Source organism: Pristiophorus japonicus, chromosome 13, assembly GCF_044704955.1.
Source record: "Pristiophorus japonicus isolate sPriJap1 chromosome 13, sPriJap1.hap1, whole genome shotgun sequence".
NCBI classification, from domain to species: domain Eukaryota; kingdom Metazoa; phylum Chordata; class Chondrichthyes; family Pristiophoridae; genus Pristiophorus; species Pristiophorus japonicus.
In genome coordinates, this window is record NC_091989.1 from 47,843,952 (window position 1) to 47,870,650 (window position 26,699).

A 26,699-nucleotide genomic window follows, 5' to 3' on the forward strand; every position below is an offset into this window, starting at 1 on the left:
GACAACTGGCTGTTCTCCCTCCCTTTTTAGAATGTCCTGCACCCGCTCTGAGACATCCTTGACCCTTGCACCAGGGAGGCAACATACCATCCTGGAGTCTCGGTTGCAGCCGCAGAAACACCTATCTATTCCCCTTACAATTGAATCCCCTATCACTATCGCTCTCCCACTCTTTTTCCTGCCCTCCTGTGCAACAGAGCCAGTCACGGTGCCATGAACTTGGCTGCTGCTGCCCTCCCCTGATGAGTCATCCCCCCCAACAGTACCCTGTTTTGCAGGGGGATGACCACAGGGGACCCCTGCGCTACCTTCCTTGCACTGCTCTTCCTGCTGGTCTTCCATTCCCTATCTGGCTGTGGACCAGGCTAACATCCCCAGTATTGAAGCACTGACCACACTCGATCAGCTTCGCTGGGCAGGCCACATAGTTCGCATGCCAGATACGAGACTCCCTAAGCAAATGCTTTATGCGGAGCTCTTTCATGGTAAACGAGCCAAAGGAGGACAGCAGAAATGTTATAAGGACACCCTCAAAGCCTCCCTGGTAAAGTACGACATCACCACTGACACCTGGGAGACCCTGGCCGAAGACCGCCCGAGGTGGAGAAAGTACATCCGGGAGGGCGTTGAGCTCTTCGACTCTCAACGCAAAGAGCATGAAGAGGCCAAGCGCAGACAGTGGAAGGAGCGCGCGGCAAACCAGCCCCACCGACCCCTTCCCTTGCCGAATGTCTGTCCCACCTGTAACAGGGTCTGTGGCTCTCGTACCGGACTGTTCAGCCACCAAAGAACTCACTTTGGGAGTGGAAGCAAATCCTCCTCGATTCCGAGGGACTGCCTATGATGATGATGACTCCATTTAGGGTGCCAGGCTGCGGCCTCGGCACCATGCCGCCCTGGTGGCCCAGTAGAGGCTATCAGAGGCCCAGCAGAGTGCGCACCGTCCTCCCCTTTAACCGAAGGGGAGGAGCCTTGATCCGTTTCAGTGCTACAGGGAGCAGCCATGCAGCGCTAGTGACCGCGCCCCAGTATCATCCCGGAACCTGCCCCCCAGTATCATCCCGGAGCCTGTCCCATCAGGAAGTGGAGCATGCAAGATTATGTTCCACTTCCTGTGAGGAGCGGTGACCACAATTTCGCGGACGGGGAGGGAGTTCTGCGTCGGATGTAGGAAGTCCCACCCTGAGCCGGTTACCGCCCCCAGAGAATTTCTCCCCCAGAGAGTGTTTCCACTTGTGGGGAAGAGCAAAACTAGAGGCCATCAATATAAGACAGTCACCAAGAAATCAAATAAGGAATTCAGAAGGAACTTCTTTACACAGAGAGTGGTGAGAATGTGGGACTCACTACCACTGGGAGTGATTGAGGTGAATAGTATAGATGCATTTAAGGAGAGGCTAGATAAGCATATGAAGGAGAAGGGAATAGAGGGTTAATCTGATAGTTAGATGAGGAAGGATGGGAGGAGGCTCCCATGAAGCATAAATGCCAAACGTTTCTGTGCTGTATATTCTGCGTAATCCTGTGTAATTCTGTGATTGGTACCTGAAGCTTTGTTTGAATGGCATGTTTCCAGAACCCCAGCAACAATGTAAAAAAAAAGGCCAATTCTGATGTTAACACTAGAGCCATACAATGTTATTCCACCACAGATTACCTACCAGTGTATCTCAGTGAAAGCTGTGCAGTCATAGCAAACTGAGATCTGGCAACATTGTACTGTAACATTGACATCCCATTTACACCTTGAAAGTCGTAAATATCGCACAGAAAATAGCATAACAAGGACATACATTGCTCTAAATTCCATTTTTTGCTGAATGCCTTTCCTCCCTGCTTGAGATAACGATTTCACTGGCCTCCATCATCTATTGGTATCGTAGCGAAGTGGCCAGGCATCATGTGTCAGCTGGACAGTGAATCCTGACTGGTTATTCAATGGTGGAAGACACCAACGCTGAGCTAGATCCTCTCTTTACCCAATATCCACATGTATACCTCATTAACAGGTTGCTGGGTAGCAGTCAGGAATGAGAAGCATAACTGATCTTCCCCTCCAGAACTCCTACTGTCCCCTGGCCAAGATACGCTAACACAGCCAAGCCTCAAACTGGGAGATTCATGGGGCTAGACTTTCCCGAGAGCCCCTCAATGCCCTATTGCCCGCCCAGAAAAACCGCTAACGTTTTGCAACGAATGCTGGGGAGAATTTCCATAATTAAGTTAAAAATAATCGCCCGGCGAGAAAATGGATCTTGCACCAGTATTCTCGACGGTTAAAGGCGAAATTAAGTGAAACGGGCGGTTCTTTTACTCCGAGGCTGCGGTTGGGCCTAGGGAGAGGGGAAACCTGAAAAAAATAATTTTCACCAAAAAAAAGGTTAAAACACACCTCCAAGACAGTTTTAAAGCTAATCGCCATTTTACAATTTAAAATAAATAAATAAAGAACCTTTAACTTACCGTTCTTTGCAGAGTACTCACCTACTGCTCTGTTTAAGCAGCTTTCACCGGGCGGTTTCCTTGGCGATCTGGATGGGCTTCCGTTGAGGCCAAACTTACACCCTCGGCGGTGCACGTGGGCAGCTTGCTCCCGACGGGTGCTTCGAGATTTGGGCGGTAACATTCAAAAGGTAAGGGGGAAACTTTCGCTGGGCGATTTCTCTCCCAAAAACAGTTGTACCCTGAGAAAACCGCCGAAAATGAAGGTGAAAGTCTAGACCCTGGCCTTTAATGTTAATCTACTAACTTAACTGGCTGAGCTGTCAGGGTAGCTGGCTGCTCTAAATTTCACTCCTTCAAGTTCATGTCTAGGTCTTGCAATGTTATTAGGCTATTCTGGAGCGCCCTCTGGTGGTGCTCTAGTTGGTAAAGAACTAGTGCAGCCAGTTTAATTTGGACCCAATGTTTCTCAATGTAACTTTAGTACTGATTGATCTCTAAGTGCAGGATAGAAACAATCAGGCAGCCAAAGTTAATTAAAACATTACAGGAAGGCATCAGTTTGTGAAGTAGTAATGGTGAGTGATGAGTTTCCCCATTCATCATCATCATCATCATAGGCAGTCCCTCGAAATCCAGGAAGACTTGCTTCCACTCCAAAAATGAGTTCTCAGGTGACTGTACAGTCTGATATGGGAATTAATTTTTGAAGGGTAGAAGATGCCTGTGCGTGAGTTCTTTTAATGTAGGGTCATCGTTGCACACCGGCTACCACATGGGCTTAGTGGGTCCAAGACGATTAGAGACCAGGCTCTCCTGTATGGACCTAATTGCCTACGGTGGAGTGTGAGCTGTAAGCTCGGCGCTGAGCAGCGCTTCAGGAGAGGTGGTGGGAGATCTGAGGTGTGATGATTGGAGGGGATGAGAAATGCTGGGGCCCTGCTCCATTTTAATCTTCTCGAAGGGTCGTGGGAGAAGTCAGTGGGGCCGCCGCCAATACCCGCGCCACAGGCTGCCTACAAAATGAACATCTCATTTTTTTTTTAAAAGCTGAGATATATCATTTTATTTTGCCAAGTTAAGAGGGGAAGAGAACAACCAGTTTTCAAATGGCAACATTCTTTACAAGTACTTGTATAAAAACTGTGGTTGGCACTGATACCTGTATTGTTTGAAACATGGCCAATCCGCACTGAGAAATTGTGCATTATAAAAATTGTTATATAGGTTTCCATTCCATTTTAATGCAGTCAGTGTATGCTGATAAAGGAGCCTCACTACAGAACATAAGTAAAGAGTGTTCAAAATTGCTGGACAGGAATGATCAATATGGGAGCAATAACAACTACAACTTGTATTTACAGGCAACTCTCGATTATCTGCACACAACGGGAAACTGTTGTAACAGCATTTAAAATTCCGTGTGTGTGATGTCACTTTGAAACTCTGATGTTCCTTTCGAATGTTGCCTGTTGAGCCTTGCTTTTAAGCGCTCTGCCTTGCCTCAGCTCCCGCTGCTGCTCACACATAGGTCCACTGCCTCTCATAATTCATTAAAATGCTATGAACAGTTACAGGAAGTAATCAACAAGCCTAATGGTCTTTAGACTTAGAGGACTAGAATTCAAGGATTAGAAGATATGCTACAGCTATTGGTTAGAGCACACCTGCAGTACTGTAAGCATTAACCGTAATGTCAACTCGCTCTAACGGAGAAATCGTTTACCCAGCATAGCCCAATCCCCGAGGGACCCGGATAATCGAGAGTTGCCTGTATATAGCACCTTTAATCTAGTCAAACATCCCAAGGTGCTTCAGGTGGGTGGGGTGGCTTGACCCATCCACCTCCACAGAGGTGTGTGGGGGACCTGACCCATCCACCTCCATGGCACGAACCTGGTATTGCAGTACTTCCAGGAACGGTGAAGTGGCTCTAGGCCTTTTGGCTAAGAGCATTGGCGCAGAGTGATCTTTGATGTGTGCAAGGTGACCTCTGGCGTTTGTGATTTGACAAAGAATTGGAACGATTGGCTACGAATTTAATAAAAAAAATTAAAAAAAATCCCAAGGTGCTTCACAGGAGCATTATCAAACAACATTTGACACCAAGCCACATAAGGAGCTATTAGGGGTTCAGAGAAGTAGTGGTGAGGTAGAGCTGGGTATCGTTGTGGAACCTGACGTTGTGTTTTTGGATGATGTCGCCGAGGAGCAGCAGGTAGATAAGAAATAGGAGGGGGCCAAGGATAAATCCTCGGGGGAGACCAGAGGTAACGGTGAGGGATTCTCTGGCTACGACTGGATAGTTAAGAGTAACAGCGCTGGTAATATGCACCCATGTGGTAAGAAAACACAAACCAATTCAAAAGTGGGAATTTAATGAACTGCAAATTCTCCAGCCAGATGTGAGTGATATGGTATATTTTGTTATTGTCAAATTCTGGGTCCAAGCAAGAGTGTATTTAAACTTTAGTCCCACAGCAGCTCAAGCAAATTCCAGGCCTCCTAGGATTTTTCTTTAAAGGATTCAGCTCATTTACTGTGTCACTGAAATAAATCTTACTTCAACAGTAATTCTGCTCAAATACGAGTAATTTTATTAAATATTAACTGCAAATATTTTTAAGATTTTGAATAAGCTATAAAAACGACTTCTGTTCCACTTCTTTTCAGTCTACTTTTTTCTATTTTAACTTTGACTTTATATCATTTCTATTTTTTTTAATCTTTTAAAATAATTTCAGAAAAGGACAACAGTTTCATAGACTAGACTTCCATTTAGGACTTGGTATCACGTCAATAATTTTCAATGCCTGATTGGAGCCTTCAAATCTAACTTTTCACCCAAATGATTCAGCCAATCACAGTTCAACAAAAACAACTTTTATTTCTACAGCACTGCTCATGCAGGAAGATGTCTCAGAGTGCTTTTCAATAAGGAGCAAAAGGATACAGTGACTGGTCTTACAATTTGTGGGAAACCCAGTAGAGTCCTCAGTCTAACCACGCAGACCTTCCTCAAACATTTAAGGAGGCTTATGGCCAGAAACCAATAGCCACAATTATGGAGTTTTTGCTTGTTGTTGAAATCCGGTCAGTAATGTAAATGAAGCCGATCAGGAAGCAAAAGAAATAGACCCTTTTTCTATTTGACATCGTTCTGTGTTATATACGTTAAATATGTAAGGAAAGTGTTAACAAATCTACTTATGCTATACTGCAATTGATTTCTCTTTATATTGTAGTAATATTGACCTTTAGCTATTGCCTGTTAAGCAAGTATAAGTCAATTTTAAACCAGTGACCACTGAACTGTTGAACTAAGGCTGTCCTTAAAGCACGGTCACTTTAATCACTTCAGTAAACCTAATTAAAGACATGTCACAGAATACTGATTCATAAGTTTGAGAGAACTTTAATTATTTGATAACGAGTGTGGGTAAACAGTTAGCTTAACAAAGGAAGACATCTGGTGATACATCATCCTTTTTAATTGGTATCAGTGATACAGAAACAAAGATAGACTTGTACTTAAATGTTTTGCTTGGCAGAATAGCAATTTATGTAACAAGAGTGAATCTATTGATAAGATAACAAAGTAAGGGAAGTACAGCGATCACATTGGCCAAAGAAAAAAGAGTTTGTTAAGTAAAGAAAACTAAAGTTATTGATAAGGGATAAGTAATAAGAAATTCTTCGATGGAGTTGTAAATTAACTTTTATATAATTATGCAATGCAAAAATGTGCAAATTGTCACATAGAGGTGGTGAGATAAATGCATAAAAAGTAGCAGTTTGTAATGAGTATTTGGATTCTTAAAGACCTAAGATTCTGAGCTCAGAACTGTAACGTGTTCGGATCCCCAACCAGACTACCATGTGTGGTTGTAAGTACAACCTTTTAAGTGTATGTTTGTACTATTGCATGTACTATGCTGTGCGGCGAGGACAGGCTGGTGGAGGACCTTTGTCTTACTGATGTTTAGCGTAAGGCCTATGCTTTCATACGCCTCGGTAAACACGTCGACTATGTCAAATTATGTCGACGATGTCTGCCCCCCAGACATCAAGATCCACGGCGAGGCCCTGGACAACGTGGACCACTTCCCTTATCTCGGGAGCCTCCTATCAACAAGAGCAGGCATTGACGACGAGATCCAACACCGCCTCCAGTGCGCCAGTGCAGCTTTTGGCCGCCTGAGGAAAAGAGTGTTTGAAGACCAGGCCCTCAATACTGTCACCAAGCTCATGGTCTACAGGGCCGTAGTAATACCTGCCCTCCTGTATGGCTCAGAGACGTGGGCGATGTACAGTAGACACCTCAAGTCGCTGAAGAAATACCACCAGCGATGTCTCCGCAAGATCCTACAAATCCCCTGGGAGGACAGATGCACCAACATTAGCGTCCTCGTCCAGGGCAACATCCCCAGCAATGAAGCACTGACCACACTTGATCAGCTCCGCTGGGCAGGCCACATAGTTTGCATGCAAGACACGAGACTCCCAAAGCAAGCTCTCGACTCGGAACTCATCCACAGCAAATGAGCCAAAGGCGGGCAGAGGAAACGTTACCAGGACACCCTCAAAGCCTCCCTGATAAAGTGCAACATCCCCACTGATACCTGGGAGTCCCTGGCCAAAGACTGCCCCAAGTGGAGGAAGTGCATCCGGGAGGTCGCTGAGCTCCTCGAGTATCGTTGCCGAGAGCATGCAGAAATCAAGCGCAGGCTCCGGAAGGAGCGTGCGGCAAACCAGTCCCACCCACCCCTTCCCTCAACGACTACCTGTCCCACCTGTGACAGAGATTGTGGTTCTCGTATTGGACTGTTCAGCCACCTATGAACTCATGCTAAGAGTGGAAGCAAGTCTTCCTCGATCCCGCGGGACTGCCTATGATGATGATGATGCATGTACTGTATGCTTAATAAACCTTTGACTTTAATGTTCAAGAAATGTATTGATTGGAGGAGTAAATCATAAGACAGTTCCTCTAACAAGTATATAAGCATTTTTAGTTGCTGATATGTCTGTGGGAGCATTGAGCTTCCCGATTTATTTTTAGTGTACCATCAGTCACTACAGGGCCCAGACTAGAGGACAATAGGGAACAACACGCAGGTTTGCTGCTGCCCCCAACAACAGCTCACTAGAGACCTGAGTAGTCGACCCCGGTCACTGTCAGAGATGCAGAGTTTACTTTCTTTATATTAATGTTGTGCCGTCGACAATGGGAGTACTGCCTGTCTTCAACCGCCTCTAGTGAAGGAAAACACCCCATTCGAAAACATTAGAAAACAGGGAAGAAAAGGCCATTCATGCTTTGGGGTCTGGAGCCCAATCCTTCCACAAACCAACTCTCTACCCCAAATATGTAACCTACTGAACCTCCCTGGTCCTCAAAAGCAATGGAGCAAAACTCTAGATAAAATCTTGTGCTAAATTTCGAATGTCCCTGTCTGACGTCGATGGACAGTAATTTGCATTCTCTTAATGTTCAGACCCGAGTATTCCCACAATCACCTGAAGAATACATTGTGTCACATTTGTGCCATTGTATCAAATCTGTAATATTGTATCACATTGTGCCAGTGTTTCACATTTGACATTGTATCACAGTGTGACACTATTACCCAGTGCCATCATCATCATAGGCGGTCCCTCGAAACGAGGATGACTTGTTTCCACGCCAAAAAAGGATGAGTTCACAGGTGTTTCAATAGGTGGAAGATGCTTGTGCGTGGATTTTTTTAAACGTGTGGTGGCCGTTGCATACCAGCCACCACACGGGCTTGACAGAGCTAGGTCTTGGTCCAGTGGCAAGGATTACCCAAGATGACTGGAGACCAGCTCTGCTGCACGGACGTAGTGCGCACACATATCGCGGTGTGGGCTGGCCCGTGCTGCCCCTGGGCCCCTGACCCCTGAACCCACACCTCTCATGGGCCCCGATCACGTCCCTCTAATCTCTCGCCGCTCCTTCGCCCCGATCTCACCGCTCCTGCTGTACCTGCCCATGCTCCAATCATCCAGTGCCAGTGAATCACTGTGACACTATTACCCATTGCATCACTGTGGCACTATTACCCAGTGCATCACAGTGACACTATTACCCAGTGCATCACTGTGACACTATTATCAAGTGCCAGTGTATCACTGTGACACTATTACCCAGTGCATCACATTGACACTATTATCAAGTGCCAGTGTATCACTGTGACACTATTACCCAGTGCATCACAGTGACACTATTACCCAGTGACAGTGTATCACTGTAACACTATTATCCAGTGCCAGTGTATCATTGTGACACTATTACCCAGTGCATCACAGTGACACTATTATCCAGTGACAGTGTATCACTGTGACACTATTACCCAGTGTCAGTGTATCATTGTGACACTATTACCCAGTGCATCACTGTGACACTATTACCCAGTGCCAGTATATCACTGTGACACTATTACCCAGTGCCAGTGTATCACAGTGTAATGATTTGGTGACAGCTCCTCACCTCTGCGCCGAAGCAGCAGCGCCGCCACAGCACTGTCCACGCCGCCGGACAGGGCGCACACCACCCGCCGCAGCGCCCGGCCCATCCCGCCAGCCCGAGCCGCTCCTCGTCCCTCCGCTAACCCGCCATCCTCAGCCCGCCGCACCGCTCCCCCAGCAAACTCTCTCCGCAAATAGTGTCCGGCCCGGGGCTGCTTGGACCTCCCTCCCCGCCTGTGTTTGACCTGCAAGCGGAGGCTGCCACAGGGCCGGCTGTGAGGGGCGCAGGGCGCGGCAGGGTCGCCACACCCAGGGCGGGCGGGCCGAGCAGATACTTCACCGTTTGGCCCTTTCTACACAGCTCTCTGGAGACCCATTCCGAGACGGGAATAGATTCCCGAGAACATTTCACTGACAATTTAATGCTATACACAGGACGTGAATTGATGTTGACCCGAGGATGTAGTTTAAATAATATTTTATGGGAGTTTGATCTTCAGCCCCGCTGCCCTGTCGCTGCGGAGGCGACTGGCCCGCTGCTGAATGTACGGTGTCATTTAGCAAAACGGCACAACTTTGCAATGTTTGCAGACTTTTGAAAGGCCGTTTTCAGTTTTTGACACAACACCGGAAATGCATGCAGGGAGGTGTTTAATGTCGCACAGGAACATCACAAGAAGAGTCATTACAAGAGTGGACATAGAACTGTAATAAACTTAACTGGCTGGAAAAGTTGTGAGCAAACTTTTTTTTAAAAAGAAATACTTGATCTCATGAAATAATTCACATTAAAATATTGTGTCACGAAAATTAGATCAGATTCCTTTGGCATGGCCATAGTGGAGGCATGGCTCTTCTGATCATTCTTCTCCCTTTACTGATGTTTCCAGACTTGCTAACTTGATCTGTGGTCAAAATGATATGAGAGAGGGAGAGGGAAGGAGAAGAGTCAAAGTGTATTAAAAAGGCAAGCCTGAAGGCTCTGTGCCTCAATGCGAGGAGTATTCGGAATAAGGTGGATGAATTAACTGTGCAGATAGCAGTTAACGGATACAATGTGGTTGGCATTACGGAGACATGGCTCCAGGGTGACCAAAGCTGGGAACTCAACATCCAGGGGTATTCAACATTTAGGAAAGATAGACAGAAAGGAAAAGGAGGTGGCGTGGCATTGCTGGTTAAAGAGGAAATTAATGCAATTGTAAGGAAAGACATTAGCTTCGATGAAGTGGAATCGGTATGGGTGGAGCTACGGAATACCAAAGGGCAGAAAACGGTAGTGGGAGTTGTGTACAGACCTCCAAACAGTAGTAGTGATGTTGAGGAGGGCATCAAACAGGAAATTAGGGGTGCATGCAATAAAGGTGCAGCAGTTATCATGGGTGATTTTAATATGCATATAGATTGGGCTAACCAAACTGGAAACAATACGGTGGAGGAGGATTTCCTGGAGTGCATAAGGGATGGTTTTCTAGACCAATATGTCGAGGAACCAACTAGGAGGGGAGGCCATCTTAGACTGGGTGTTGTGTAATGAGAGGATTAATTAGCAATCTCGTTGTGCGAGGCCCCTTGGGGAAGAGTGACCATAATATAGTCGAATTCTACATTAGGATGGAGAAGGAAACAGTTAATTCAGAGACAATGGTCCAGAACTTAAAGAAGGGTAACTTTGAAGGTATGAGGCGTGAATTGGCTAGGATAGATTGACGAATGATACTTAAGGGGTTGACAGTGGATGGGCAATGGCAGACATTTAGAGACCGCATGGATGAACTACAACAATTGTACATCCCTGTCTGGCGTAAAAATAAAAAAGGGAAGGTGGCTCAACCGTGGCTATCAAGGGAAATCAGGGATAGTATTAAAGCCAAGGAAGTGGCATACAAATTGGCCAGAAATAGCAACGAACCCGGGGACTGGGAGAAATTTAGAACTCAGCAGAGGAGGACAAAGGGTTTGATTAGGGCAGGGAAAATAGAGTACGAGAGGAAGTTTGCAGGGAACATTAAAATGGACTGCAAAAGCTTCGATAGATATGTAAAGAGAAAAAGGTTAGTAAAGACAAACATAGGTCCCCTGCAGTCAGAATCAGGGGAAGTCATAACTGGGAACAAAGAAATGGCAGACCAATTGAACAAGTACTTTGGTTCGGTATTCACTCAGGAGGACACAAACAACCTTCCGGATATAAAAGGGGTCAGAGGGTCCAGTAAGAAGGAGGAACTGAGTTGGGAAATTGTGTTGGGGAAATTGATGGGATTAAAGGCCGATAAATCCCCAGGGCCTGATGGTCTGCATCCCAGAGTATTTAAGGAGGTGGCCTTGGAAATAGCGGATGCATTGACAGTCATTTTCCAACATTCCATAGACTCTGGATCAGTTCCTATGGAGTGGAGGGTAGCCAATGTAACCCCACTTTTAAAAAAAGGAGGGAGAGAGAAAACAGGGAATTATAGACCGGTCAGCCTGACATCGGTAGTGTGTAAAGTGATGGAATCAATTATTAAGAATGTCATAGCAGCGCATTTGGAAAGAGGTGATGTGACATGATAGGTCCAAGTCAGCATGGATTTGTGAAAGGGAAATCATGCTTGACAAATCTTCTGGAATTTTTTGAGGATGTTTCCAGTAGAGTGGACAAGGGAGAACCAGTTGATGTGGTATATTTGGACTTTCAGAAGGCTTTCGACAAGGTCCCACACAAGAGATTAATGTGCAAAGTTAAAGCACATGGGATTGGGGGTAGTGTGCTGACATGCATTGAGAACTGGTTGGCAGACAGGAAGCAAGGAGTAGGAGTAAATGGGTACTTTTCAGAATGGCAGGCAGTGACTAGTGGGGCACCGCAAGGTTCTGTGCTGGGGCCCCAGCTGTTTACGTTGTACATTAATGATTTAGACGAGGGGATTAAATGTAGTATCTCCAAATTTGCAGATGATACTAAGTTGGGTGGCAGTGTGAGCTGCGAGGAGCTGCTATGAAGCTGCAGAGTGACTTGGATAGGTTAGGTGAGTGGGCAAATGCATGGCAGATGAAGTATAATGTGGATAAATGTAACGTTATCCACTTTGGTTGTAAAAAACAGAGAGACAGACTATTATCTGAATGGTGCCGGATTAGGAAAAGGGGAGGTTCATCGAGACCTGGGTGTCATGGTACATCAGTCATTGAAGGTTGGCATGCAGGTACAGCAGGCAGTTAAGAAAGCAAATGGCATGTTGGCCTTCATAGCGAGGGGATTTGAGTACAGGGGCAGGGAGGTGTTGCTACAGTTGTACAGGGCCTTGGTGAGGCCACACCTGGAGTATTGTGTACAGTTTTGGTCTCCTAACTTGAGGAAGGACATTCTTGCTATTGAGGGAGTGCAGCGAAGGTTCACCAGACTGATTCCCGGGATGGCGGGACTGACATATCAAGAAAGACTGGATCAACTGGGCTTGTAATCACTGGAGTTCAGAAGAATCAGAGGGGATCTCATAGAAACGTTTAAAATTCTGATGGGTTGATGCAGGAAGAATGTTCCCAATGTTGGGGAAGTCCAGAACCAGGGGTCACAGTCTAAGGATAAGGGGTAAGCCATTTAGGACTGAGATGAGGAGAAACTTCTTCACCCAGAGAGTGGTGAACCTGTGGAATTCTCTACCACAGAAAGTTGTTGAGGCCAATTCACTAAATATATTCAAAAAGGAGTTAGATGTAGTCCTTTCTACTAGGGGGATCAAGGGGTATGGCGAGAAAGCAGGAATGGGGTACTGAGGTTGCATGTTCAGCCAGGAACTCATTCAATGGCGGTGCAGGCTCGAAGGGCCGAATGGCCTACTCCTGCACCTATTTTCTATGTTTCTATACCCATGAGATTTGTAAAAAAAAACATTTTTGAGAGTACAAGAGAGTGCTCATCAGGTGTATGGCAGACATTTACTTTCAGTGTGGTGGAAGGTTACAAGCTCAGCTTGTAACATGGCAGCCAGCTTGATGTTGTAGACCTTAAAGTCCAATGCTGTATAACAGGCTAACTTGTCACCAAGTGTTTAATCCAGGTCCTTTATATATATGAGCATCTTGACAAAGAGACTTGCTTACAGTAAGGCTGATTGCTGCTCAGCTTGCTCAATAACAAGTTGATGAGGTTTGGCATCCTCCCCTCCTGACTGCATACAAATCCCTATCAAATGATTGTGCCCTGAAATGCCAAATACTTAGGCATTTTAATTTCTTCAGATATAGGAGCTAACAAAGAAGAATTATTGTACATGTATTTGCATTAAGTACCATTAGAAATAAAGTAGAGTTGACAAGGGCTGCCTTTTCCAATCTGGAGGAAGGTAAACAATTTAAACATGAATATAAATCTTCAGATTAATGATGAGATTGCTCCTCTTCTTAGACCAATGACCTCCCCACACCCACTGCTCATGGTACATTTCAACAAATAGTTTAAAGACAAAAGAAAGTTACCACAGAAATCAATACCAAGTGAGCGTACTGGTGAAACTAGATGTCAAAAATATGGAATCAGAAATTAACAACTCAGCAATAAGTGAACTTAGCTGGGGTAGTGGCAAGTGTTCCCTGGGCTAGCAGGATGGGGATGAGGAGGTGGAGGTGGCGAGGGGGGGGGATCATCTAGGATTGCGGCTTATGATTGCTCTCGAACGACTCTGACTGAAAAGTATGTGTGGATGACAGCTGAGAATGGCATAACACAGCTGCACTGTTCCTCACAATCATAAAACTTTCCACCACTTGTCTATGCTCATACATAATGAATGACCATTTGGGTAGGGTAACAAGAGGTTCAGGTAACAACTTGCATTTAGATAACATCCTTAACATAGAAAACACCCGAGGAACATTACAGAGAGGGAGAAGGAAACAAATAAAATAGAGGAATGCCAAGCTATGCCAGGAGATAGAAGAGAGGGCCAAAGGTTCAGTAAAAAAAAAAGAATCTTGAAAGAGAATTGGAGAAGAGGAGGGATCTAACATGTAAGGTCATGGTGCCTGAAAGATTTGCCAACAATGGAGTGAAGGGCAGGTTAGAGGCACAAAGGCTAGAGTTGGAGGCCTGAAGAATAGGGAGAGGGCATTCAACTGGAGAAGGCTGCAGAGATAGGGTGGGACTGAAGTGGTGGAGGAATTTGAAGACGATGCACTCATTGCACATATCCCAACATGATTCAACACATTCAGGAAAGAAAACTGGAAATAAAAAGTTAATTCATCACTTGAGCATGTAATGCACGAGAAGACTTTAAATGGCCATCTGAATCTGAGTTGTAGTAAAACCTAGTCAAAAACTGAGTCCGATTCGTGATAGTGAATTAAAATCTCCTGGTAGAGTTTTGTTGGAGCTTTGAAGATAGGAATGAGGCAGATGCCAATTCACTAAAAAAGTTATAAATACACTTCCATGCTTTTCAATTCACAATAGCACCAGAAATGGAAGAAGCACAAACATTACTGAGCATATAGATGTTGCAGGAAGCCAAGGAGACAGTAAAAAGGAGCACTTTGCAAATTATCAAAACTCCTCTGATTCATCTGCCTCATGGGGCAATTCCAATTGAAATCAACTGTAATCTGTACATGAAGCTCGAAAACATGCAGACAACAGGTCAGTACTGTGGGGGCTTACGATGTGTTGTGCCTGTGTATTCCATGTGCTGCAATACTGTAAAATGACTGAATTTCTCTTTTTTTTTTAAACTAAGGGGTGGGGGGGGAACACATTTATGCATTATTATTACCATTCCAGAGTTACTGATTAAACTGGTAAAAACACAATGGAATATATTTTGAAATTGGTGTTTTTGATCAAATAAAATGAATTTCTGAAACTGAAAAATGACCAAAAAATAAAGTAAGCCAAAAAATTAAACAAGTGGTAAGTGAACCATTTTGAGTGTAATAATTAGCCTTTTATGAAACCAAAATCTGATTAAACTACATAGCTATTCTTAGCCAGTAATTCATTACTAAGTGAAATATAATAAAATATGGAATGGAAATCCCTAATAAATTTATTTACAGATGTATTTTAAACTATTATTGTATAGGAATCTTTTCAACTGTTGAGTTGTAACTGCACTTTAAATGTTCCTGGCTGACTCATTTGTTTGTGGATAAATTGATGAATATAAATTAATTTAATGAGCTTAATACTCCCATCAGAATATTACTGCTTTTAAAGTTGCTCAGAAAAGGAGAGCTGATTTTGAAGCATTCAATGTCACACGTAGTTTTATAGGCCTTTTTGTGCTGATAAAACATACATTCTGAATTCTTTTACAGGTTCATTCAAGATCAGAGGAGTAGCTAATCAGTTTTCTAGAAGAGAAAGTGGGCCTTTCATCACAATGTCAGCAGGAAATTATGGGAAAGCATTTGCTTATGCTTCAAAGCACTTTGGGCATCAAGCAAAAGTACTAATGGCAGACACAGCACCAGCATCAAGGACTGCCATAATTGCTGTAAGCATGAATATACATATTTATTGATGAACTTTAGGAAATGATAACTTTGAAGTGAATCTACACCTTTGGTGTGTCTAAAAACAAGAAAAGGAAAAGGCTGCTTTGCTGGAAGTGAAGGGGGTGACCATTGCTATAGCGACATCAGCTCATGTAGACAATCATATCTTGTCATTGCAAAAGGACAAGGCTCACGGTGTAGAACACTACCATGGTTGAATAGTCAGAGAGTGCAAAGTACATGAAGAAGTAGTGACAGATGACTAAGCCGGAGTTTTAAAAGTCTGAAGAATGCAATAAGGTGGAAAGACAGGAATGTATGGAGCTATGTAGTTGAGGTGTTAGAAAAGAAATCGTTAGAGTAAAAGACAATGGAGCTGGTCTCGATTTTAATAGTGGCAAGGAGGGAGCGATTGTAGGATTTATATTTTCCCAGTGGTATTGATACAGGTCTGTGCCTCTGATTACCTACACAGCAGCCTTGATGTGACTATCATCAGGTGGAGGTACAAATCAGAGGAAACATGGTTCCCTGTACAGTTGGAGAGAGGAAAAAGAGCATATCAGATTGTCCAAGTAGACAGATTAAGAATTTATAGGCAAAAGTCTAAAATGCTATACTTGCATATTTTGATGGGGAATGATGGCAGCAAAGGAAACATACTAAAAATAGGGATAAGTTCCAAAAATGTGACGCGTCACTATTGCGGTTTAGTTTGGTCTTGGTTTCTGCTCCATTGCAGTTTAAAAAGTACAGATTTGGTGGGGAACAATGACATAAAATGTGGTGGTAACTCCAACACTTTCAAAATAATAAAATGCTGTTGATGACCATCTTAGATATATTTAAAGTGGTACAAAAGTATTTTGGTAAGATATATTTTAAGACTCTTCTGGCCAACTTGGATTTTGACTTAGAGTATCTGAACTTGATTTGAGCCAAGGTCATTATATTCAGAACTTCTATGCACAATTTTGTTTTGTCATTAAACGACTTCAAAATTTACACATAAAAAAATGAAATGTACCACCAGCAGCTAGGCTCAACATTTTGAAGAGTGATGCCACGGTATAACACTTCTGTAATTAGGAAACATGCGTCACCAGCTAATTGAGCGTGTAAGAGTTTCTCCACAGGCCTTAATAAATGGGATATTTTTATTGTGGTTACCATAGTGGCATTAGTAATTTTAATTCTGCACATTTTTATATTACAACCTAGAGTTATGGTGTAGAAGTTGAGCAGATGCCATCCAAGTCATTATTGCCAACAGTGGAACAATTTGTTAAGGATCAGAACATGATTTTCATGCACCCATTTGATGACATAGATTTGATTGCTGGCCATGGAAGGTAACAAGTTTCTCAAATTGTTTTTTTAAAATAAATGGTGTAGATACAAAGTATTTTTCTTTATGTGCTGCATCACATCAGGGGACAAGGTGTCTTATTCCAGGCATCCTCACTCCCCCTATAGAATTATTGACTACGATGGATGCAGTACTCCCCAACAGAGAGAATGTCTGACCTTCACATGATCTCTTGAAGCTGTCACAATGGACATACAGGAGAATTATATCCCATCAGTCTATGATACACTTAATGATCATATCCAAGCTGTGCTGAGCAACAATTTATCCTGGCTAGTCTTAGAAGGAAATTATTAATCCATTAAACAATTAGCTAGTGCCAAAGTTACACATGAAGCGTGATTTCTTAAGAGTTTGCTAATTGCATCTATATAGAACAAGTGTTTTGTTAAATGTTTAATAGCAACATACTAACTTCAAGACATACTATACTTATGTCACAGTTCACATGCATAACAAAACCTGTAGAAGTTGAGAATGAAGTCACCAAACTGAGCACATATTTCAGTAAGCAACCCAACTAATCAGTGCAAACATTAAACATTTTACTTCCAAAATATTAAAATGGAAACTAACATAATAGGCAGTCCCTTGAAATCGAGGAAGACTTGCTTCCACTCTAAAAGTGAGTTCCCAGATGACTGTACAGTCTAATACAGTCCAGGCATTACAGTCTCTGTCACAGGTGGGACAGTCTGGTTTGCCGTACGCTCCTGCCGCTGCCTGCGCTTGGCAATGAGACCCGAGGTGCTCAGCACCCTCCCCGATGCTCTTCCTCCACTTAGGGCGGTCTTTGGCCAGGGACTCCCAGGTATCAGTGGGGATGTTGCACTTTATCAAGGAGGCTTTGAGGGGGTCCTTGAAACATTTCCTCTGCGCACCTGGGGCTTGCTTGCCGTGTAGGAGTTCTGAGTAGAACGCTTGCTTTGGGAGTCTTTTGTCAGGTATGCAGACAATGTGGCCTGCCTAACAGAGCTAGTCGAATGTGGTCAGCATTTTGATCCTGGCCTAAATCGAGAACACCGACACTACTGTTCTAAACCTAGAATGTCTCATTTTGCATTTTATTAGCATCGGCCTGGAGATTCTTGAAGAAATTCCAAACCCTGATGTGGTGGTAGTTTGTTGCGGAGGTGGTGGTTTGCTTGCAGGGGTGGCAGCTGCTATCAAACTATCTGGTTGTACAACCACAAGTGTATATGGAGTAGAACCAAAGGAAGGTAACACTCATACTTCAAAACTATAAATCTAATTCCAGCGATCAAGTATTTTGAAAGCACCACTTTCACAAATTATGTTCTCTCATCAGCTTGCACCATGTACAGAAGCTTTAGTGAAAACAAGCCAGTGTTTATGGATGCAAAGAGCATTGCCATAGGACTTGCTCCCCCATTTGCAGGTACGTGAAAGAAAATATACAGCCCTAGCTTCTGATGGTGAGGACTTGAACATCAGGATTGCAAAAAGCAGGTTATTTTAGAGGTTCTGTATATTTGTTAAATTCTAATTTACTGGTCTATGTTTTAAAAATTTAGTAGCTGCACAGCAAGACTCGAGATACATTGCAATGCAAACAATTATAGGCATCAAAACCCAGCATTACAGGAGAAAATAAAATGTTTAACTTAATATTCAGTCATGCAAACTAGTAGAAATATTTTATTTAGCAGTGTTTCTCAAACTTTTCATTGAACAGGTTCAAATGCATTCCAGATTTGCAGACAACACGTGAAGGAAATCCTCTTGGTTTCAGATGATGAAATAAAAGCAGCTGTTTCCATGCTATACAAGTTTGGCTTGGTCGTTGAACCCTCAGGAGCAGCTGCTTTTGCTGCCATTGTAGGAGAGAAAATTAATCTTAAAGGAAAGACTGTTGTGATCATAATAACTGGAGGAAATGTCAGTCCTGAAGAGCTTTGTCACATTATTCATTAGATTAAAAATGAAAAGACACCTTGTAATTAAATAATTGTGTCAGTCTGCAAGAATAAAAGTGTTGAGTAATGATAAAATTGATTCTGTATATAACATGTTAAAAAAAGGTGTAGATTATATGGAAAGGCTGCAGTTTTGAAACAAAAAAAAATGGATAATTTTCCCAAGTTCATGTCTCCTCTGGCTGGGTAGAGCTCAAGGAACAAAGGAAGCATGGCTTTGAAACTCACCAAATTAGAAAAGATGTTAATTGGAAAGCCATTAACCTAATCAAGGAATGGCACCGGGACTCCAGACAGACACATGTATGAGGAGAAGCCAATCAGGAACAACCCTGGAAACCATACCCAATCCTGAGGCTCTGAGAAACAATGGCCTTAAGGGATATAAAAAGTCAAGCCAAAGAGGACACAGAGAGGCTGCAAAGAGATTTAGATAGGTTAAGCGAATGGGCTAAGGTTTGGCAGATGCAATACAATGTCGGAAAATGTGAGGTCATCCATCTTGGGAAAAAAAAAAAACAGTAAACGGGATTATTATTTGACTGGGGAGAAATTACAACATGCTGCGGTGCAGAGGGACCTGGGGGTCCTTGTGCATGAATCCCCAAAAAAGTTAGTTTGCAGGTGCAGCAGATAATCAGGAAGGCGAATGGAATGTTGGCCTTCATTGCGAGAGGAATGGAGTACAAAAGCAGGGAGGTCCTGCTGCAACTGTACAGGGTATTGGTGAGGCCGCACCTGGAGTACTGCGTGCAGTTTGTCACCTTACTTAAGGAAGGATATACTAGCCTTGGAGGGGGTACAGAGACGATTCACTAGGCTGATTCCGGAGATGAGGGGGTTACCATATGATGATAGATTGAGTAGACTGGGTCTTTACTCGTTGGGAGTTCAGAAGGATGAGGGGTGATCTTATAGAAACATTTAAAATAATGAAAGGGATAGACAAGATAGAGGCAGAGAGGTTGTTTCCACTGGTCGGGGAGACTAGAACTAGGGGGCACAGCCTCAAAATACGGGGGAGCCAATTTAAAACAGAGTTGAGAAGGAATTTCTTCTCCCAGAGGGTTGTGAATCTGTGGAATTCTCTGCCCAAGGAAGCAGTTGAGGCTAGCTCGTTGAATGTATTCAAGTCACAGATAGATAGATTTTTAACCAATAAGGGAATTAAGGGTTATGGGGAGCAGAGTCCACAGCCAGATCAGCCATGATCTTTTTGAATGGCGGAACAGGCTCGAGGGGCTAGATGGCCTACTCCCATTTCTAATTCTTATGTTCTTATGTTCTTATTGCTGGTTTTCTTTTCTTAAGCACATGGCAAAAGCAGGACCTTCTTCTACAGATTAAGAAGCAGGCCATGTGCTTTGCCAGAAGGAAGTGACGTATACCTTATCATAGGCAGTCCCTCGGAATCGAGGAAGACTTGCTTCCACTCCTGAAGTGAGTTCTTTGGAAGCTGAACAGTCCAATAAGAGAGCCACAGACTCTGTCACAGGTGCAATAGTCGTTGAGGGAAGGGGTGGGTGGGACTGGTTCGCCACACGCTCTTTCCGCTGTCTGCGCTTGATTTCTACATGCTCTCGGCGTTGAGACTAGAGTTGCTCAGCGCCCTCTTGGATGCACTTCCTCCAATTAGGGCGGTCTTGGGCCAGGGCCACCCAGGTGTCAGTGGGGACGTTGCATTTTATCAGGGAGGCTTTGAGGGTGTACTTGTAGCGTTTCTGCTGCCCACCTTTGGCTCGTTTGCCATGGAGGAGCTCAGAGTAGAGCACTTGCTTTTGGAGTCTCGTGTCTGGCATGCGGCCTGCCCAGCAGAGCTGATAGAGTGTGGTCAGTGCTTCAATGCTGGGGATGTTAGCCTGAATGGAGGACGCTGATGTTGGTGCGCCTGTCCTCCCAGGGGATTTGTAGGATCTTGCGGAGACATCGTTGGTGATATTTCTACAGCAACTTGGTGTCTATGTACATGGCCCATGTCTCGGAGCCATACAGGAGGGCAGGTATTACTACAGCCCTGTAGACCATGACCTTGGTGGCAATTTAGAGGGCCTGGTCTTCAAACACTTTTTCTCATGCGACCGAAGGCTGCACTGGCACACTGGAGGCGGTGTTGGATCTCATCGTCTACACCTGCTCTTATTGATAGGAGGCTCCCGAGATATGGGAAGTGGTCCACGGTATCCAGGGCCATGCCATGGATCTTGATGACTGGGGGACAGTGCTGTGCGGTGAGGACAGGCTGGTGGAGGACCTTTGTCTTATGGATGTTTAGCGCAAGGCCCATGCTTTCGTATGCCATAGTAAATACATCGACGATGTCCTAGAGTGCGGCCTGTATATGTGCGCAGACGCAGGCGTCGTCGGGCTACTGTAGCTCGACGACAGAGGTTCAAAGATCTCCTCAATCGAGACTTGGCCTTTGACTCGAGTGTTCTCGACTCCATCCCGCAGCATGCTACCAGCCACCACCTCAGTGAGACCCCAACACTGCACGAAGTAGGAAAAGCCATAAGACAGCTCAAAAACAAGGCTACGGGTGCGGACGGAATCCCTGCTGAGGCATTAAAGTATGGCGGAGAGGCACTGTTGGCACGAATACATGACATCTCTATCATCTGGGAGGGAGGAGAGCATGCTGGGGATCTCAGAGATGCAATAATCGTGACCATCTTTAAAAAAAAAAAGGGGACAAGTCTGACTGCCGCAACTACAGAGGAATCTCCCTGCTATCAGCCAATGGGAAAGTCGTCGCAAGAGTCCTCCTCAACCGTCTTCTTCCCCTGGCCGAGGAGCTCCTCCTGGAGTCACAGTGCAGATTTCGTCCCCTACCGGGCATAATGGACATGATTTTTGCAGCGCGACAGCTACAGGAAAAATGCAGAGAACAGCGCCAGCCCTTATACATGGCCTTCTTCGACCTTACAAAGGCCTTTGACACTGTCAACCTCGAGGGTCTATGGAGTGTCCTCCTCCATTTCGGATGTCCCCAAAAGTTTGGCACCATCCTCCGCCTGCTCCATGACGACATGCAGGCCGTGATCCTTACCAACTGATCCATCACAAACCCAATTCACGTCCGGACCGGGGTCAAACAGGGCTGAGTCATCACCTCAACCCTCTTCTCAATCTTTCTCACCGCCATGCTCCACCTCACAATCAACAAGCTCCCCGCTGGAGTGGAACTAAACTACAGAACCAGTGGGAACCTGCGCCGTCTTCAGGCCAGATCCAAGACCTTTTTATAAATCATTATTGTAACATCATTGTATCTGTTGTAACTAAGTATATCCGTAGGATAACCGACTATTGCTGATAGATGTGCAACTATTCCAAATTGTTTTAAAATAAAATAATTGGTCTTGCTGTCAATTTAATGCCAGAGATTTAGAAATCTTACAACTGCTACAGGAGAATTAGGTGACCATTAACACAGCCAGCAATATTTTTATAGAATGGAGAATCTCAATACTTACGGTAGTTTATCTAGTCTAGAAAAAGGTTAACTTGGAACCTTTTAGAAGGTTTGCTATATATTAATTGCAGTTGGGAAGAAAATACAAACATTGTACTGCAGCTCGTAATAGAAGTTTAAAGTTTTCTCTCCTTTTAAAAGGCAAGAGCCCAGTTTAGCTTTAGTGTCTTTTATAGTCAACTTGTACATTAAAATGTCCTGCCATACTTATATTTTACGACAGGATCTCAACACAAGATGTAACAAGTGCGTGGTGCTGCACTAAACCCGTGACTGTCTGCAACTTTTCAGTTTACAGAACGTCAACAGGCTAATACCAAGGCCCTGCTTAAAGTTTGCTATAAATACTTTCAATGCAATAGTAAGGGACCCACTTTCTAAAATATTATGTTCTAACTATCTAGTTACAGTAATACAGCTTTGAAATTGTAACCATTTCAACAAGAAAATCCATACACACTAAATTGGAAGGGGCATCAGGACAATAACTTGAAAAAGTACACGTTCACATTTTAATTATTTGATTAGGCTTTTATTCAATTTTAAAACAATTTTTTAAAATCACAAAACAAAATTCACTGACCTACCGAGGAAAAATATGGCAAGTACAACTTTAGGGTTAGGGTTAATTTTAAATATTATAGTCCAAAGATACATTGACAATAATACAAAGAAAAAGACACTGACATATTATTTCAGCCAACCATTGACTTAGAAATAAGGAATTTGTAGGCTTACACTCAAAGTAAATTACATAACACGAGAACAAAGCAGTTTGAAGAACAAGATTGAAGCAATCTTAAGGCAGTAATATGTAAAGTAACTGTAGATCACAAAAGGAGACATTAAAACTTCAGCAAAGGAGAGTTCACATCCACATTTTCCTTGTTTGCAGGGCTCAACATAATCAGAGGAGAGCTGAAATCTATAAGCTAAAATAGAATATGTTTTACTTTTAGGAAAAGTTAAAGTATACAGCCAATATAGAATCTTACAGCACAGGAGGCCATTTGGTCTGTCATGCCTGTGTCAGCTCTTAAGAACTGTCCAAGTTAGTCCCACATCTCCACTTTCTCCCTGTAACCCTGCAAAAGGAGTACTTTAAGTACATGTCCCATTGCCTTTTGAAAGTTGCCATGGTATCTGCTACCACCACCCTTTCAGGTAGTGCATTCCAGATCTCAACAACCCAGTATGAAGAGAATTCTAATTTCCCCTCTAGTTTTTTTGCCAATTATTTTAAATCTATGAGCTCTGGTTACTGACCTAATTACCAGAGGTAACAGTTTCTTCCCACTTGCACGATTAAAGCCCCATATAATTTTGAATACCTCCATTAGGTCTCTCCTTAACCATCTCTGCTCCAAGGAGAACAATCCCAGCTTCTCCAATCTCTCCACATGATCGGTAAACCTACTGTGTGGGACGGCTGATGAGCAGTGGCAGTCATTTGAGATATTTCATAACTCTCAACAAAAATATATTCCAATGAGAAGGAAAGACTAAGAGAAGGGATAACCATCCGTGGCTAACTCAGGAAATAAGTGATGGGATCAAATTGAAAACAATGGCATACAACGTGGCCAAGACTAGTGGGAGGCCTGAGGATTGGGAAACTTTTAAAAGCCACCAAAGAACGACTAAAAAAAAAAAAGGGTAGATAGATTATGAAAGCAAACTAGCACAAAATATAAAAACAAGTAGGAATTTCTACAGGTACATAAAAAGGAAAAAAAAAAAAGTGGCTAAAGTAAATGTTGCTCCCTTGGAGGATGAGACTGGGAAATTAATAATGGGGAACAGAGAAATGGCAGAGACTTTGAACAAATATTTTGCATCAGTCTTCACAATAGAAGACATGAAAAACATCCCAATAGTGGATAATCATGGGGGTATTGGGAGGGAGGAACTTAATACAACCACTATTACTAAAGTAGTCGTACTTCGTAAAATAATGGGACTAAAAGGCAGACAAGTCCCCTGGACCTGATGGCTTGCATCTTCGGGTCTTAAAAGAAGTGGCTGCAGAGATAGTGGATGCATTGGTTGTAATCTACCAAAATTCCCTGGATTCTGGGGCGGTCCCAGCGGCTTGGAAAACCACAAATGTAAAGCCCCTATTTAAAAAAGGAGGGAGGGAGACAGAAAGCAGGAAACCATAGACCAGTTAGCCTAACGTTTGTCCATTATTAAGGAAGCAGTAGCAGGACATTCAGAAAAGCATGATTCAATCAAGCAGAGTCAACACGGTTTAATGAAAGGGAAATCATGTTTGACAAATTTGCTGGAGTTCTTTGAGGATGTAACGAGCAGGGTGGATGAGGGGGAACCAGTGGGTATGGGCTATTTGGATTTCCAGAAGGCATTCGATAAAGTGCCACATTAAAGGTTACTGCACAAGATAAAAGTTCATGGGGTTGGGGGTAATTTATTAACATGGACAGAGGATTGGCTAACTAACAGAAAACAGAGTGTCAGGATAATGGGGTCATTTTCCAGTTGGCAAACAGTAACTAGTGGGGTGCCACAGGGATCAATGTTGGGGCCTCAATTATTTACAATCTATATTAATGACTTGGATGATGGGACCAAGTGTAATGTAACATAGAAAATAGATGCAGGAGTAGGCCATTCAGCCCTTCGAGCCTGCACCACCATTCAATATCATAGCTGAACATGCAACTTCAGTACCCCATTCCTGCTTTCTCGCCATACCCCTTGATCCCCCTAGCAGTAAGGACTACATCGAACTCCTGTTTGAATATATTTAGTGAATTGGCTTCAACAACTTTCTGTGGTAGTGAATTCCACAGGTTCACCACTCTCTGGGTGAAGAAGTTTCTCCTCATCTCGGTCCTAAATGGCTTACCCCTTATCCTTAGACTATGACCCCTGGTTCTGAACTTCCCAAACATTGGGAACATTCTTCCTGCATCTAACCTGTCTAAACCCATCAGAATTTTAAACGTTTCTAGAAGATCCCCTCTCATCCTTCTGAACTCCAGTGAATACAAGCCCAGTTGATCCAGTCTTTCTTGATATGTCAGTCCCGCCATCCCGGAATCAGTCTGGTGAACCTTCGCTGCACTCCCTCAATAGCAAGAATGTCCTTCCTCAAGTTAGGAGACCAAAATTGTACACAATACTCCAGGTGTGGCCTCACCAAGGCCCTGTACAACTGTAGCAACACCTCCCTGCCCCTGTACTCAAATCCCCTCGCTATGAAGGCCAACATGCCATTTGCTTTCTTAACCGCCTGCTGTACCTGCATGCCAACCTTCAATGACTGATGTACCATGACACCCAGGTCTCGTTGCACCTCCCCTTTTCCTAATCTGTCACCATTCAGATAATAGTCTGTCTCAGTACCCCTTTCCAGCATTCTCTCCATACCCCTTGATCCCTTTAGCCATAAGGGCCATATCTAACTCTCTCTTTTATATATCAAACGGAGTGGCAACAACAACTATCTTCGGTAGAGAATTCCACAGGTTAACAACTCTGAGTGAAGAAATTTCTCCTCATCAGTCCTAAATGGCTTATCCCTTATCCTTAGGCTGTGACCCCTGGTTCTGGACTCTCCCAACATCGGGAACATTCTTTCTGCATCTAACCTGTCCAGTCCCTTCAGAATTTTATATGTTTCTAGGAGATCCCCTCTCATTCTTCTAAACTCCAGTGAATACAGGCCCAGTCGATCCAGTCTCTCCACATAAGTGAGTCCTGCCATCCTGCGAATCATTCTGGTGAACCTTCGCTGCACTCCCTCAATAGCTAGAACGTCCTTCCTCAGATTAGGAGACTAGAACTGAACACAATATTCCAGGTGAGGCCTCACCAAGGCCCTGTACAACTGCAGTAAGACCTCCCTGCTCCTATACTCAAATCCCCTCGCTATGAAGGCCAACATACCATTTGTCTTCTTCACTGTCTGCTGCACCTGCATGCCAACCTTCAATGACTGATGTACCATGACACCCAGGTCTCGTTGCACCTCCCCTTTTCCTAATCTGCCGCCATTCAGATAATATTCTGCCTTCATGTTTTTGCCACTAAAGTGGATAATCTAACATTATACTGCATCTGCCATGTGTTTGCCCACTCACCTAACCTGTCCAAGTCACCCTGCAGCCTCTTAGCATGTAGCTAAGTTTGCTGATGAAGATGGGTTGGAGAGCAAATCTGCAAAGGGATATAGACCAGCTAAGTGAGTGGGCAAAAATTTGGCAGATGGAGTATAATGTGGGAAAATGTGAGGTTATCCACTTTGGCAGAAAAAAAATAGAAAAGCAAATAATTTAAATAAAGAAAAATTGCAAAGTGCTACAGTACAGAGTGATCTGGGGGTCCTTATGCATGAAACAAAATGTTAGTATGCAGGTACAGCAAGTAATCAGGAAGGCAAATGGAATGTTGGTCTTTATTGCAAGGGGGATGGAATATAAAAGCTGAGAAATCCTTGGTATTGGTGAGTACTGCGTACAGTTTTGGTCTCCGTATTTAAGGATATACT

The 26,699-nt window shown here is 43.8% G+C and overlaps 3 protein-coding genes across 9 annotated transcripts in view; 1 reads left to right on the forward strand and 2 right to left on the reverse strand.

Moving 5' to 3' along the window:
* Positions 1-9,291, reverse strand: part of trmu (tRNA 5-methylaminomethyl-2-thiouridylate methyltransferase) — a 48,502-nt gene extending 39,211 nt beyond the window's left edge. The window contains exon 1 of one of the 3 annotated variants that reach the window (XM_070896645.1): positions 9,272-9,291. Coding sequence is in view for 2 of the 3 variants with exons in the window: in XM_070896642.1 (XP_070752743.1) it covers positions 2,485-2,626 (142 nt within the window). In the remaining variant the exon portion in view is untranslated. Of the gene's footprint in view, positions 1-2,484; positions 2,669-8,953; positions 9,085-9,271 lie in introns of those variants that run through there. The other 2 variants (XM_070896643.1, XM_070896642.1) reach the window with 2 other exon arrangements.
* Positions 9,292-9,460: 169 nt separating this feature from the next.
* Positions 9,461-26,699, forward strand: part of srr (serine racemase) — a 43,453-nt gene continuing 26,214 nt past the window's right edge. The window contains exons 1-7 of one of the 2 annotated variants that reach the window (XM_070897416.1): positions 9,461-9,666; positions 14,369-14,551; positions 15,229-15,407; positions 16,630-16,760; positions 17,849-17,997; positions 18,087-18,176; positions 18,474-18,720. In XM_070897416.1, coding sequence (XP_070753517.1) covers positions 14,410-14,551; positions 15,229-15,407; positions 16,630-16,760; positions 17,849-17,997; positions 18,087-18,176; positions 18,474-18,712 — 930 coding nt within the window. In that variant the 5' untranslated portion in view covers positions 9,461-9,666; positions 14,369-14,409 and the 3' untranslated portion in view covers positions 18,713-18,720. Of the gene's footprint in view, positions 9,667-14,368; positions 14,552-15,228; positions 15,408-16,629; positions 16,761-17,848; positions 17,998-18,086; positions 18,177-18,473; positions 18,721-26,699 lie in introns of those variants that run through there. The other variant, XM_070897417.1, reaches the window with a different exon arrangement.
* The window catches only part of gtse1 (G-2 and S-phase expressed 1), a 29,865-nt gene continuing 25,877 nt past the window's right edge, over positions 22,712-26,699 (reverse strand). For all 4 annotated transcript variants that reach the window (XM_070897413.1, XM_070897415.1, XM_070897412.1 and 1 more), the window contains exon 11: positions 22,712-23,118. In XM_070897413.1, coding sequence (XP_070753514.1) covers positions 23,032-23,118 — 87 coding nt within the window. In that variant the 3' untranslated portion in view covers positions 22,712-23,031. The remainder of the gene's footprint in view (positions 23,119-26,699) is intronic.